Raw genomic sequence first — 15035 nt, 5'->3', positions numbered from 1 at the left:
TACCCCCCCCCCCCCCCCGCGCCCCCCCCCCCCCCCCCCCCCCCCCCCCCCCCCCCCCCCCCCCCCCCCCCCCCCCCCCCCCCCCCCAGATATGTAGGGGTTGGGGCTATTAGCTAAGCAAGTGCATGATCAAATATGTTTGGCGCTTGCTTGTCTGATTCATCTCGTTCAAAAAGTCGAGTGCGTACATCGTCGCGGGCAGATCCCTTACATTTAAGGTTTAGCTGCAAGTAGACACAGTCAGCCGGACATGCAACGCCATATCAGCTGAAAATGGATTGAGGACGCTTTTATTGAGTTGTTATCTCTATATGACATTCTAAACAGCAAATCAGCGACGATGCCGTCCAGTTAGCTATTCCACGAGACACGGAATAATGGCTAGCATATATGCGTACGTATTCTCACAACGTACGCATTTGACATTAATCAATCATTAAATGCCTCTTCTTCCCTCTCAAGCATCGTCTCTACTCCTGTATTCTAGCCGCACACCATGATATTCACAATAATCAAAGTTGCTATGGCACTTGACTTATCACGGCGAACTCTCGAGGAAACGCTCGAAGAGAAGTCTGCGGAATGGCGTGCGAAAGGCGACTTTGTGATTGCCGTAGTCGGACGGCACTCGTGCAAAGGATTCAACAAGAAGCGTCTCATCTGGGGAACTAAGAATGGCGTTCACTTTGAGGCAGTATTGTACGCCTGCCGCAGTGATAGAGCCATGTTGGTCAAAATCCCATCGACTCGAACACAAGCCTGGTTCGCGCCTAATGTGGATCGAGTTGTGAAGCTGCAGAACGACAAAGAAGTTGGATTTATGGTTAATCCAACCGGCAAACTGGGAAGCAAGAAATTTTGCTTGGACAAGCTTGCGAGCATGCGACATTGGACGTATACTCTAGGCACTAGGGAGATAGTGCCTGTCACTACGCATAACGTACCGGTGATTTCCGTTACATCAAAACTTGGAACGGAGCTCACGAAAAGAGAAATTGCAGTACAGGTTGGAATGATTCTTGGAAAAGAAGCTATTCATAAGGCTTTTGATGCCTATGTCGATCCTGATACAATTATCGATGCATTGCTGGATTTGTTGGGCTGATATGTTGACACAACTTCGAGTTCTCGTACTGTCGTTGATAGCTTTGCGATTAAGAGGACAAAATTTGATCTCAAGATGCAGACGCGTCTTCACAAGTTATATTCGTAAATTTACATATCGCATATTATGTATTACACGGAAAATTAGAAACAATACATGATTCGTACGATCACTGAAGGCTTTAGCAACTTGCGACGTCTTGGTCTGTACTCTTACACCGACGCAAATTTTCATGAATCTGCTTATTTCAAGCCTCTACAGTATAAATTTACTATGCAGTTTTATATTAAAGTCCAAGAGTTTTCATACAATCGCAAAAATTTCACACAATCCCTCAATATCACAGGCACACTGAAACCAGTCCACTCGGACGCTCGTATCCTTCGACAAAACTTTCTAAATGTCCATGACTTCAATTACTGAGTAAACTATTATTATGCCGCCAAGTGCGATTAGTGTACTCTATTTTGTTTGCGCATGCACTTAAAGGCGACCGTTTGTTCCCTGAAGTCAGAAAATCGCTCTCCACGAATTAGAACTCGTGTCAAGATGCAGCCTACACGAAGTCATTCTATCGAGTCGCATTACAGTTTCTCAACATAGTTCAGCAATATAAGCATTAGATATGCTCGTGATTGGTAGAATAGAACGAGAACGATGTCGCATGAGCTCGAAGTCGTGTTGCACTTCCAGCAAATTGAACCAGGGAAGGCAGGAGTAGAACCCTAAATTTAGGGCTAGCGGCTACATTGGCTTGCAGTGCTTTGCAAGTCAAATAACCAGGTTCTGTTGGTGTGTTCGACGCAAGTACTGTACCGTTGGTATGTTCGATGCAAATAGTGTACAAAGTAGCGAAAAGTGCGTATGTTTCGGCTGCGTATCGAGACTTAAGCCTTAATCGAGGTCCAATGATTCGACTTCCCCAATTGCTCGCATCACCGCCACATTGTGACAGCGATATAGCCTGTCATTGATATATAGTTTGACTAATGGTGACAGTGTGTATGTCTGTAAGTGAACTCGCATAATCGCCGACAAGCATCATACATGCTCGCAACGGGCCGCCTTCTGTAGAGAGGGTAAATCTGTTAATACTGGAACTTCATAGACGTGAGTTGGACACCGCGAACTTCTTAATTAAGATAAAAAACGTCGGTAGTGCTCAATATGTCACCAGGGCATGTTCTATTAGCGAAATAAGACTGGTAGATTTGCTATCTGTCGAGGTTGATGCATATATCATACTAGAACACACCTCAAAGAACGCCTGTTTCCGGCCCGAGCTAAATCCAAACTCTATTAATACTAAAGTCCGTAATCTAGTTTTAGACATATTAAGGGCAAATAACAGAACGAATGAAATATTACAGCATACGTAGCGTGTGCAGAGATGAGTACAAATGAAGTTGGTCGAAATATTGCAGACGCTGTACTTTCGAGAAGTGTACTACCAAGAGATTTGAAACTACTAAAGAGTCTGATCCCGGCAAGACTTTTTTCACAGAAGCCACGTCAGACCTTTGAGAAACATGCGCTGAACTTGCATTCGCGCTTCTTGCCTATCTGGTCTTGGTCTCTAAGACACCGCGACAAACAAACTTGCCTTGATAGATTCGACAACATGAATTAGTTCTATCTTTATAAGATTGCCAAAATCTCGGATCTCGTTCAAGCTGGAAGCTGCAAATTTTCTATTCAGAAATACAAGTTTTGCCAATAGTGATGTATCAAAGAACTTTCCTTTGTGGCTTTACTTAGCTAGAAGCTGAACAGAAATTATTGGTACAAGCTACCTTATTCTAACCTGCACATAAACTCAAAGCACTACGCGCTCTGGAGAGCATTGACGACGCTCGCCTTTGAGCACCAACACACACAGCTAGTTCATTAGTACAATGCCGCCAACATGTCATCAGTACCACCAGCCGTCAAAAAAAAACGAGTAGGAGCGCTAATCCTTCAGCTAACATAATGTCACGTGACCTCCCTGAGTAAGTTGCGGCGAAGCTAGCCGTACTGGGGATAACTTATCCGGCCCGCTCCTCGGGCGCCGGGTCGCCCAGATTCAGGGTCTACGGTCACTTCATCACCACTGCATTCTCCTCCTCTTCTTCCTCCTTCTCCTTCACCACGAATCTACCAATTACGCCATGAGCATCAAGAAGATCACGAGTCTGCGGGACCTGAAGAAGATTGGCTTCATCGTGCCGTCATCCAACACGGCGCTGGAGCCGTTGACCGTCGCGATGGCGAGCAGCATCGCGAACCGCGTGTCGTTCCACTTCTCACGCGTGGTCGTACGGCGACTCGACACGGACTCGAACAGCATCGGCCAATTCAATAACGACAAGATGGTCGCGAGCGCAGTGCTGCTCGGGGATGCGGACTTGGATGCGTTGTTGTGGAACGGGACATCCGGTAGTTGGAGCGGGCAGGGGTTGCAGGCGGATGTGATACTATCGGAGGAAATGCAGGCCGCGACGGGGCTGCCGTCATCGACATCGACGCTGGCACAAATTGAGGTGTTGAAGGAGTACGGCATCAAGCGCTTTGCGATGGCGGGGCCGTACGCAGACGGCCCGACGCAGGGTCTTGTCAAGTTCTACAACGACCTTGGATACGAGGTTGTCAAGACCTCTCAGATGGACGAGACTGCGAACGTCGCGTTTGGAAACACCGCGGTGGAACGTCTGAAGGAGCTTGTTCGCGCAGCGGACTCGCCCGACGCGGAGTGCATCGTCGTGGCGTGCACCAACTGGCCCGTCGCGCTGGTCATCGACGAGATGGAGGCTGAGCTAGGCAAGCCTATTTTCGACAGCATCTGCGTCACTCTGTGGAAAGCGCTACGCATGGTCGACGTCAATCTCCCTATTTTCGGCTGGGGCCAACTTCTCCGCGACGACCCGGTCGTCATCGACATAAACGCCGAGCTCAAACGATTGCTCGACGCTACCGGCGCCAGCAGAACAACCTTCCGCCTCGACCTCCCGGCGAAGAACTGCCACTCCGACATGGTCACCGGTGAAGCCACCGCTCCAGGCGTTGCACCGCTGAAGCTTGACCCGTCGCTGAACCAGCGCGCGCTGAAGACTGTGCAATGGCTTGAGACGAGTCATCAATTGCTCATACAGCCAGACTGCGTTAATGCACCTATTCCGCCGCCTAAGGCGCTGATGTCGGTATATGGTGTCAAGGCGCAGATGCTGGCACCGCTGTACCGCGATGATGTATTGACCGCGTGGATCTCGATTCATTACATCCCGAGCACGCGTGAGTGGACAGAGAAGGAAAGCACGGAACTAGAGCACAGTTTGGAGGTAGTGGATACCCTGCTCACCAAGGCTGGTTGGCTGTAGACAGAGAACTGCCTAGCATATGGACCCATATTGATGTCATGAATGTACTGAGATCACGACCTGAAGTATCTCTTTTGCTTGGTAATTCAGCGCCTCGAAGACCAAGAACTAAGATATACGCCAGCCTTTCTTGCACTCGCCAGCCTGCAAAGGTCTTGAATAATCAGGGGAGTGGGCCTGACGGCGTCACATGGTGATCCGCGTGATCACTGTCCGCACAGTGACCGATTTTCGCCTCCGTCAGCATGCACAACTGCACTACGTTTGCGAGTGAGTTATCGGATGACGTCCAATGCACCAAGTGTGTATTCATAAAGAGGAGAAGTGAATCCGGTCGAAGATCTGGTGAAGCCCACTGAGCCCTAACCCGAAGCTCGGAGCCCTGTGATCAGATCGACGTCATAGGCCGATCCGCACTCCAACGCGGCGCAATATAAGATGCCTACCAACTGCCTGTGAATTGCTTGTTGTTACTAACGCTATCTCTATCAACTATCGTGATTCTACCAAAATGTTGAGCCATATCCGCCACGGCTTGAAAGACCGCTTCAAATCTTCGCAGGGCGCGAACTCCTCGTCTAATTCCACGACCTTGCCGCCGCCGATCTCATCGTCGTTACTCAAAGCCCCACCTCTCGAGAACGCACAAACGGTGCTCCACATCGGAGCGTTTGACCCGCGCAAGGAGGGTCTCACGCAGGCGCAACGCACGTTCGTGTACTTCTACTCGCGCAAGCATGCACAATTCTGCGCCAAGGTGGAAAGCGCAGAAGCGCTTGACAAGCAGCACGGCTATGTCGTGTGGCCTGTCGCAATTGCCATGTGGACACTCGCTGATACCTACGCGCGCACAAAGAGTAAGGACGACCTGCGCAGGTTGGAGGTTGGATTCGCTGCATTAGAGCGGCACTGGAACGAGAAGCACTCCGCGTACACTGCGTGGGTGCAGTATGATGGCAACGACGACGTGTACTATGATGACAACGCGCATTGCGCCAATGCTTTGATTTCCGCACACGAGGCCACGGGTGATCCGCGGTTTCTTGACCGCGCGGTCGCGATCATGACGAAACTCGTGCCGACGGGGTGGGATCGCACCGGACATCCCGGCGGCGTGCCGTGGCACATCGGAAAGAACAATAGTCGCAACGCGTGTTCTACTTGTGCTCTTGCGGTCGCGGCGGGGAGGCTTGCGTTAATGGGCGTGCAGAAGGAGTATTTTTCTGAGATGCTTGCGGATCTTGTTGGGTTTACCGAAGCACATTTAATTGGGTATGACGAGATGCTTGTAAATGACTCGATCGGACGCAGCGGGGATAGTGATTGGAAAGTTGAGCGCGTGAAGTGGACATACAACACTGGCTTCGCGATTCACGCATGCGTGCTGCTGCACCAGCTGCGTGGCGGCTCGGAGCGCCATCTCGAGCTCGCGAACAAGATGGCGCAAGCAGCAATCGATCACCGCGGCCCGCTATATGACAAGAAATCCGCTGACCCCGTCCGTCGCTGGTGGCGCGACTCAACCTTCTTCGCGCAGCACCTCGTCGAAGGCCTTGCCGTGCTCGCCAAAGCACAGCCTGACACTGACATCGCGAGGCAGATCATGCACGAGCTCGAACACTTCGCTGCATTCGTAAGGATATACTTGCAAGATCCCAACGATGGCATGTATTGGCGCAGTTTGCGTTTGTATGTGATTGACGACGCGCGTACGGCGGCGTATAATGCGTTGACGGGCGGCGAGAGGTGGTTGGAGCCGGATTCTAGCGAGCGCGAGAACGGCAAGGGCGCGGCAGAGCATAGGCCAATTGCAAAAACAATGCTCGCTAACGCGGCGGTTGCGCGGATTTTCATGCTCACGGGCGAGCTCGTCAAGACGGTGCACGTTTCCGCTATCGAGGAGTAGGCTGGGGATATTGGATTGGAATTTGGCGTCGGCATTATTGGAAATGTTTGTGACGATTTTGATTGTGATATGTAATAGTCTAATTTTCAGGAATAACGTTGTTGAAATACACCATCATCGTGCCCTGCGACCACTTGCGCACAACCTTGCGCACCTCGTTATGCGCGGGACACTCGGTGTCGTAGAATTTGAACCCGTCCATGTCGGCAAACGTATTCGCGACCGCAACAGTGTACCCCTGGCTTCGCGAGTCCTCTTCGCAGTGGCCAGCGACGCAGCGAAGAATGTACGGCTTACCGTCCTAGTACCGGTTAGCACATACGCAGACAAGACGGCGTGGAGAACGTACCTTCAGAGCCAGCCCGCTGAGGTTCTTGTACATTGCGAGCAACTCGCGCTGGCCCTCGAGCTCTGGGATTTTGAACATAGTAACACGCTGGACGACCATTGCGTAGTCTTGTAGATGCAATTGAGCGATGGAGGAAAGAATCCCTAGGGGCGCACGCCGCATTTATATACGAGGAAGATGTGTCTTCCAGCCAGCAAATGCGGGGTGTTCCGCATAGCCCCTGAGCCGGCCGCTTATCCGACCCCGCATAGCCTGGTCCGCGAGCCGCGCTGCCGACGCTTCGGCTATTCTTTCTTGGAATAACGACCTACGAATGCCGGGAACGGTACTTGAGAAGATTGTAGTACTTCAGACAGATAAGCGATAGACGAGTCGTGTCTGTCTGTGTATGGCATTCGATGTTGCAAAGTATGAGCTACGCAGCGTTCCTGGAATCTGGACAAAATGAGAAACCAGGTCACATGTGAAATCAAGGAATCACGGACAGAACGATAGCAAGAATATCAGAATTCAGACGTCGTAGCTGGACAAAAGGCACTTTGACATACCAGTGAGAGTCGCGTCGTGTCGCACTGTTGATGCTCAGCCGGGACTGAAATGCTTGTGCACGGTCGGGTGCCCTGCATCGCCTGTGGACTTGCAAATCGGCCAGTCAATTACGAAATACGAACGCGACTTCGACCGGCGGATGAATCATTTGATTTAGTTCAAGCCGATTTCAACTTATTGCTCGCCTGTTATTTGACATGCATGTGCGGATTTCACAGCAATTGACTGTCCGTTTGACTCGCTCGTCCTTACTTTCTCTCCGAATTTTCATGGTGCTGTCTCCAGGATGAATACAAATACCTGTATTGGACACCTCCAGACCAGCTTTGCCCGATGGCGCCAATTTATATGCACCATCATGCACCATGGCCGTTCAATTGGGTTCTCTGAACCTGGTACATAACAGATAGGCGATCCTCGCCTTGTTTGACAGGCACAATTTTATATCAATGAGGTTGCTTCGTAGCTTTGCGTTGTCTAATTTTTCCGCTTCATACAACGTACGTCAGTTCGAGGGTGCTCTTCGTGGTGCTGCATACAGCGCAAGTTTTCGTCGCCGATATCCAACTGTAAGATTAATTCCCTACTAACTAGTCCTCATGTACAAACTTTATTGCAGACCATTCATGTGTTTGTAGCCTACGAATTTGTAAATAGGTAGAGTGCCTAGCGACTTGTGCATTTGGCTTATTTTGAGCGACGCTACATCGCCCGTACATGGCAGGTGCAAGACCCATAATTACCCATGGCATGCGCTCGTCATTACATTGCACTCACATAGCAAGCATATTGAGACACATACTGCTGCGGAGACAGACAGCAGTGGCCACTATTACTTGCTCTGATATCCAAATTTATGTCTTATTGCTCTCTAGCGCCCTATTGCGTTCTTGCTCATTAATTATATTTTCCATTTTGTGATGACTATAAGGCAGCATGATAGACGGACGATCTTGGAGGTATTTTTAAAGGTACGACCATATCTCAGGAATACAGAATCGTTTGTGAGAGCATAGGGTATTCAAGACTACACTTGCCAAGGCGAGTGCGAGCTGACTATGCGCAAAATCAGTGCTAGCTTAAGGCAGACGATTACCAAAAAATGGCGGGCGCATAAATACAGATTCACATCGGGCAAGCTCAAGGCAGGATGGCGACTTGTGGAATGACTGTACTTCCAAAAGTACGTCCATTGAGACGTCCAAAATTTTGAAAGTTCAGATCTGTTAGATAATTGCAGTTATCATTCCCGTACGCATGCCTTAGTATTCTCAGGATAGTGTGACCCTAAGCAGGCGCTAGGGAATGGGAGGTGATACAGTGACGGTACGAGCGATTCCACTCGGCGATCTCACACTGTGATCTCCTGACTTCAGCATGCAGTTTCTTTCCCAAAGCTCTGATCTACGGCATCAGCTTCTCAAGGATCAATTTAGAAGTCCAATGCGTGAATATTTAAGCAATTCTGCGGGAAGTCGTGATGGAATACCGCAGAGCCCGGATCAGCGACCGGGCGCAGACTCTGCGCTAGCAGAGAAGCGTGCTGCTAACTCAGCCGCACGGTTCGCGTGCAAAACCTAACCCGCAGATTCGCCGGCAGACCAAACACAAGTTGTCATCGTGTAAATTGTGCCATCGCGATATCGAGCTATCTGCTATGGTGTCATCGGCCTTCGCTATCACTACCTTCGCATACTGAACGATCACGAGGAGAGGCAACTCGACGGTGATATATAGGACGATAGCGGCACATCGCTGGCCCGTTTCCCGCTCATCACTCCCGACTCTTCAACTTCGATCTCCTGAGCTTCGGCCGCTGTAGCGCTACCAATCGCTATGTCATGCAATCTTTGAAGAGTTGTATCGTTAGAAGGCAATAGTCAGGTTTTGAATTCCGGAGGTTCCGTCTGTTCTTGCGATCTAGTGTCACCGCTTTAAGAATGTCGCCGCTCCGGCACAAACCGCCGCGACCGCGACTTCCCTGACTGGGATCACAGAGCAGGATCTCGACAGCACGATTTGCATGACTTTTCAGCTCTTTGTAACTATCAAGTATGCCCTCATCGAGTGTTTCACCGCCTTCCAGACTCCAACTTCGCCTGCCTCAGCATCACGAAAGCTCTGGTGCGATTGTTCGACAATAGAATGAGGTTCTCTTCAAGCAGTGCCGTGCAGCACACACTGACAAACTATCATGACTGCGAATCGCCAATACGATTGCGGACTTCGGCTTTTGGGATCTACAGATACCTTTGTCCATCTCAAACTTTCCGGATCGTCTACGGCAGCGTACGACCGAGTACGGGACCTATTAGTCACACTGACTTCCTGCGTTATTTTGTAAAACCTCCGTCTTCTGTCAATCGTAAATTGACCTGTTAGGGAAAGAAATTGTAGATAATTAATTAGCAAATAGCATAGTCGCCAAAGGACCTGAAGCAATTGAATAATACAATATTGTAATATAGTCCTTCTCGTAGCGTGGTGGGGCACAGGGTCTTCACACGCATAGGACACCAAATGTGCGTATACCGAAGCTGGCGGTGCGACGTTCATCTCCGAAATATCCCCACTTCTAAGTGTGGTGCCAGTTCTCCCAACACTCTGTATCTATCTCTGTCCCGACATTGCTACATCATCGAGCAAAGACACATGTACACCCTGTCATCTGCGTCTTGTTCAATTATTCCGTCCAGATTTTCGTAGTCAGAAGCACGACATGGAAACCATGGGTAAGTGATCTTCAAAGAGGTGCTCACAGTCGAACAATGAGTTTGACGTGAATCAAATTCACACACGAGTTAACTAACTAGCGATACTGCACGTAGACGCTGCTAATACATTTTCCGCCGAGATATTAATCACGATTTTTAAATACCTCAGTGCTTTGGATTTAGTGCAATGTCGTGGTGTGAACAGGAACTGGAATGCAATTGCGGCAGATAACCTCACATGGAGCGATAAATTGCGCGAGCGCTGGAGAGAGTGGCCGCTTATCAGGCAACTACCATCCCACTTGAACTACATGAAGCTATACGAAACGAGATTTAGGCTGGACGCCCGCAGGAAGAAGAATAAGTACCGCCGCAACTTCTTGTCACTCAGTTATCCAGTGGAGTCTCTGTGTTGTCACGGTGATAGGATCGCGACTGGTTCGGCACAGTACGACATAATTTCGATTTGGGATGTGCACACCGGCCGATTGATACAAGCCTTAAATCATAAATGGCCCCAAGACGGAATTCTACCAACAACCACGGGCTCTACTGTTCGAGGAATCACTTGTTTGCAATTTGATACTGAATTATTAATTTCAGGTGCTAGTGATGGAACCGTGATAATCTGGTCTATGAAATCGTATACCCCATTGAAATATTTCGCCAATGGTAATGGTCCAGTATACGAAATACGTATGGACTCAAGAGCTGTAGCCTGGATGTACGCACCTAATAATCTGAAAGTTGTCGGCCGAGGTGCGCTAGAGTATCCGGTTTGGTACGATCTTGCACCTGATGACTTGACCTCATTTGATATACATCATCCATTCCTTGTCATATATCACCAGTACGGTGAGCATGAACTTTGCTTACTGAAGACAGGCGGTGAGATTCGCAGGTGGAGAGTTCAAGTTCAAACACAACAGAGGTCAACTGCTACTAGGCCTCAGATCAAGCGACTGCGATTTAATGGCGATGGAACGAAAATCCTTAGTGCAATTGATAGCACCCTGTATACGTTAGACACACAGACGGGTCACTGTGGAATTAGCAAGGGGCAATGCCGTACTTGTGAAATGGAAGTCAGCGACAATAGATGTACGTTTTTGGATATCATGTCCGATTATTTGTCACAGTCGTCTAATCTGCGTTCAAATAGTTTTCACGAGAGAAGAGTCTTATCTCAACCACGACAACCAACATATGCTGACGGTGTGGGACTTAAATGTTCCTTCTTCTGCACATAAAATAACGATGAATGACTCGGATATCGTCAAAGCCATTGGGATTAGTAACTGCATAGTGGCGGTCTCTTCACAGGATCGCAACGGTGGCTATGGTCTTACGATTCTGAGCTTTGTATATGAGCTAGACGCAACATATTTACGCTATTTTGCAGATCTCTGACTTCACTGCAGAATTTGCGATTCGGTAGCGTCTCTTATCAGCCATCTATCAACTAACTATGCTGCTATTGCTGGTTATTGGCGGCGAGCAAGTTGGCGCAGACGCAGACGCAGACGGAGTGCCTGTTAGTTGTAGGAATTTAGTTTACTATTATCGAGTGCGACCGTACATTAACTCAACAAGGCGGCGTGGATACTAGGTGGCACATATGACTCATTGAATTAGTGGCCTGAATTAGTCACTGAAAGCTGCCCAAGAGAGCCAGATTAATGGCTGCAATCCATTGGCTGCAATCTATTAGCTATTTATACAGCCATCTCACTTGCCGAGATCACCACACACCAATATTAGCGACTTTATACTTAGCAACCTCTGACGAGTTAGTTAACTATTGTTAGCCAATCATCGGATGGCTAATTTTAATTGACTAACTATTTATATAGTTAACTGTCTTAATTTACAAGTCGCACGGTCGCATTAGCTTCTAGCTAAATCTGGCCACTACTTATTACTTAACTGAACCTCGCAGCTACTAATTTCGTCAATGAATATCTCACGGTGACGGTTGCCGACTTGCTGTATTAGCTACCAACTCCGGTAAATACATAATTAGCTAGCTGGGAAGCAAAAGGGAAGGCTTGTGCGAGTCGCAGATCCGCGGTCACATGACAACATCAAGCTAGCCTTTCAGCCGAGCTTTGAAGCTCATCACTGCAAATCATGGCAATTGTGCCGTGCACTGCGCGAAGCTTAGTGCTAGCGTGTTGACGACCCGCGGCCGCCGAGGCTCTACCGGTCGTGGCAATTCGTCTTTGGCTCTCGACTCTTCAGTGCCACGGCCTACACGGGGTAGTTATCAGCGCAATGCTCTGATTAGAAGGCTTAGAAACTACGGCATTAATCAGTGGGAATGCCACAGTCCTGGCTGCCTAGGTCTAAAATATGATGACTATCCGGAGATGAGTTAAGTTACATGCCAAATTTGTCAGGACCATACGATTAGTAATAGATTAGTCTTGCTAGTACTGGGCGCTGAAGCAGTGGCACACATAGAGCGACTAATGTAGCTGGTATGGCGTGTAAGAGATAACCGAGAACCGAGCCAGAGTGAATTCAGTCATCAAGGCTGCCATCAGCAGCTGCCTGCAAGAATCTTTTCAGGGACGGCAAGATCCCTTCTACTCCCTTCCACTCTCCGTATTTTGATTTCAAACTGCAATGGCAACCAGCGTACCTCACGAGCCTAAGGCGCCTCCGTCTGGCATGCGTCCAGTAATCTGCTATGTGAAATAATGCAAGCAAAAAAACTAATCACTCTTGTACTTTAGAAAACCTGGGCAAATGACCAACTTGACCGTTTACAATTGCACGCAAGCTTGTATAGACGACCCCTCATATGGTTATTACTCTATGATATTCCGCCCGGAGAAGTAGTATATTACTACTAGAGACATACGCGACTATCATGCCGTCTCGTGGGTGAAGATCTCATGAATCGCTAGACTCAGCGTCAAGTAGCCTGTTGTCATCGCGATTGCTATTATGGCAATACTGCACAACAGCATGTGTTACGCACTAACCGGGCAGTATCTGCAGCAGTGCATGAGTGAAAATATCATGAACAGATACGAAGTGCCGGCCTTCATTTGTCAGCTATCAGGAACACTAAGGATGTAATTTTACGGGATAATGGCACTTGGCGCAGATGTATAATAACAAATCTTTAAAGACTAATCCAAGCACCGACGACAACGAAGATCAAGACCGAACAGTGGATTTTTAAAGTAGTTACGAAAAGGTCGATAAAGATCGCCGCGATGGTGCTAGCCTCGCGATGGCCTCCTCTAGTGCATGTGGTGGACAAGAATCTGCCACTCAGAAACAGTAACAAGAAGCTTAACAGGCGACAGTGGTAATGCAATATCACAAAGGTTCAGCAGGCGCAATAATTAACAGCGACCACTAATTCTGTAGATGAGCAGCGAGTGCTCGCCCTCACTTCATGGATTTGTTGCGCTTCGCATAGGGTATCGTGCTGCAGAAATCAAAAAAATGCGGCATATATCTTGAAGTCTTCTTGTAGTGTGGTCAATGTCTAAAAGCCTTGTTCGAAGTCGCATGACGGAGTGTATGACGAGAGTTCATATAGAGGCGACATTCGCGGAGTCACGGCCATTGAACAATCACAACATATTAACTCCATTCGAAAACCGCCGATTCATCTCGTCGAGTGTCGTGACCTGCTGTGGAGACTTCTAGTCGTTGCAACAAAGACTCAGCCATGTCCGGTACTGCTCGAGCAATGCGCTATCGACACAACGCGTATGATGCAACCAGTAGAGTCTTTGAACTTCTGGTTTAGGTGGACTTGTCACAGATTCGCAGTTGATGTCAATATAATCGAGTGAATATCTTTGTAGCAGAGCCCACATTTAGTGTTCTTTGAATTGGCAAAGCCTTTCCAACAGCTATTGTCAAGTCAAACAAGCATAATCAGCCGCACTTTCACGTGATAAGCCCTAACCCGCAGATTCGCCGATATTTGGCCCTAAACCACGTTGCGGCCCGTTTCTCTATTTCGTTGCCCTGCAACGTCCAGCTAAGCATACGTATCGCCTCTTCCCCAAGTTAAAATGGCACGCCTCTACTGCCTTTCTCTTTTGCATTTCCGCTTGTTCTACCGTCCGCATCCTCTGCATCGTTCGCATCGCTTCTATCATGGCAGTTCACACTCGCAACAGTTCTGAGAACGCCATGCTACCTGTGTCCAAAATGCCTGCGACGAAGTTCTTAACCAATTTCGCAAAGACAGTTGCTCTTTGGACACAACTTTCGGCGTGATATTCAAACCGTGTTTCCAAGCGCATTAGGAACAAGAAATCTGGCCGCCGCCTTAACAACTGCGCGGAGATTAAGGCCACCGAGGTTGCGACATGGAGTCAGGAATACATCTTTAACGCGCTATTCACAATACTTGAGCTTCCGGAGAGCAATGTGTCGTCCCGGATCAGCGTGGCGGCAACGGAACTTTTGGAACGGCTCTGCAAGACAATGATGACGCCACACCGGAGAACGTCGTGCTATTTTGACTGAAATCGCGTCACATCGAGCGCGTGCTTACCGACGTACCGATCGAAGGAAAAGTCGATGAAAAAAAGCGGCCTCTCAAATTTATCAAGCTTGACAGACGCCCATTCGACAGTAATTTGCAATCCCCTGAGGCCGCATACACGAGATTGCGATGCATCGTCGCGGAACTTGGACGCATGCAGCACACCCATCGAGTGCGGTGCACGTTGATTATTCGTGGCCTCGACTATTTGATTCGCACATACAGATGGGGATTAGAGATGGCGCTCAAGAATGCGCGGGAGCTTGGCAATATATCCATGATCGGTACGGTTGAGTCCCAGGAGGCATTCCACATCTGCGCAGTGACAGGAATTTTCGATTCAGACGCTGCAGTCCCTGTCGACGTGGAAAAACTCGTCAACCCGCACCAGCCGAAGTCATTATCGATGTCGACACTGCATCTAAGATTCTCTTGGACATTTCGTGTGTGCCAATATTGACACTTTCGACATTATCAGCGGACGGGGATACGTTAATGGCTGCTTCGAAATGTAGCCCTGCTGTGTGCATGTCG

At 48.8% G+C, this 15035-nt stretch overlaps 5 protein-coding genes across 5 annotated transcripts; 4 read left to right on the top strand and 1 right to left on the bottom strand.

Annotated features, from left to right (window-relative positions):
- Window positions 1-183: 183 nt before the first annotated feature.
- Window positions 184-1283, top strand: V1518DRAFT_423139 (uncharacterized protein). Its single transcript, XM_066905621.1, has one exon. It carries the CDS (start codon window positions 497-499, stop codon window positions 1103-1105), a length of 609 nt encoding a protein of 202 aa, XP_066757210.1. The 5' UTR covers window positions 184-496; the 3' UTR covers window positions 1106-1283.
- A 1707-nt stretch (window positions 1284-2990) lies between these two features.
- V1518DRAFT_423136 (Asp/Glu/Hydantoin racemase-domain-containing protein) lies at window positions 2991-4906 on the top strand. The gene has a single exon (XM_066905620.1). It carries the CDS (start codon window positions 3256-3258, stop codon window positions 4459-4461), a length of 1206 nt encoding a protein of 401 aa, XP_066757209.1. The 5' UTR covers window positions 2991-3255; the 3' UTR covers window positions 4462-4906.
- Window positions 4907-6497, top strand: V1518DRAFT_423135 (glycosyl hydrolase family 76-domain-containing protein). The gene has a single exon (XM_066905619.1). It carries the CDS (start codon window positions 4973-4975, stop codon window positions 6365-6367), a length of 1395 nt encoding a protein of 464 aa, XP_066757208.1. The 5' UTR covers window positions 4907-4972; the 3' UTR covers window positions 6368-6497.
- Window positions 6447-6815, bottom strand: V1518DRAFT_429759 (uncharacterized protein; the record flags this gene model as incomplete). The annotated part of the gene is made up of 2 exons (XM_066906146.1): window positions 6447-6668; window positions 6717-6815. 2 exons carry the CDS (start codon window positions 6813-6815, stop codon window positions 6447-6449), a joined length of 321 nt encoding a protein of 106 aa, XP_066757207.1.
- A 3178-nt stretch (window positions 6816-9993) lies between these two features.
- V1518DRAFT_407688 (WD40-repeat-containing domain protein) lies at window positions 9994-11389 on the top strand (the record flags this gene model as incomplete). The annotated part of the gene is made up of 3 exons (XM_066902007.1): window positions 9994-9997; window positions 10094-11080; window positions 11142-11389. 3 exons carry the CDS (start codon window positions 9994-9996, stop codon window positions 11387-11389), a joined length of 1239 nt encoding a protein of 412 aa, XP_066757206.1.
- Window positions 11390-15035: the final 3646 nt, after the last annotated feature.

The sequence above is a fragment of the Limtongia smithiae genome, assembly GCF_038497785.1.
Source record: "Limtongia smithiae strain NRRL Y-17922 unplaced genomic scaffold V1518scaffold_16, whole genome shotgun sequence".
Lineage (NCBI taxonomy): Eukaryota > Fungi > Ascomycota > Lipomycetes > Lipomycetales > Lipomycetaceae > Limtongia > Limtongia smithiae.
Note: the sequence above shows the minus strand (reverse complement) of the source record. Positions and strands in the feature narration are given on the sequence as shown.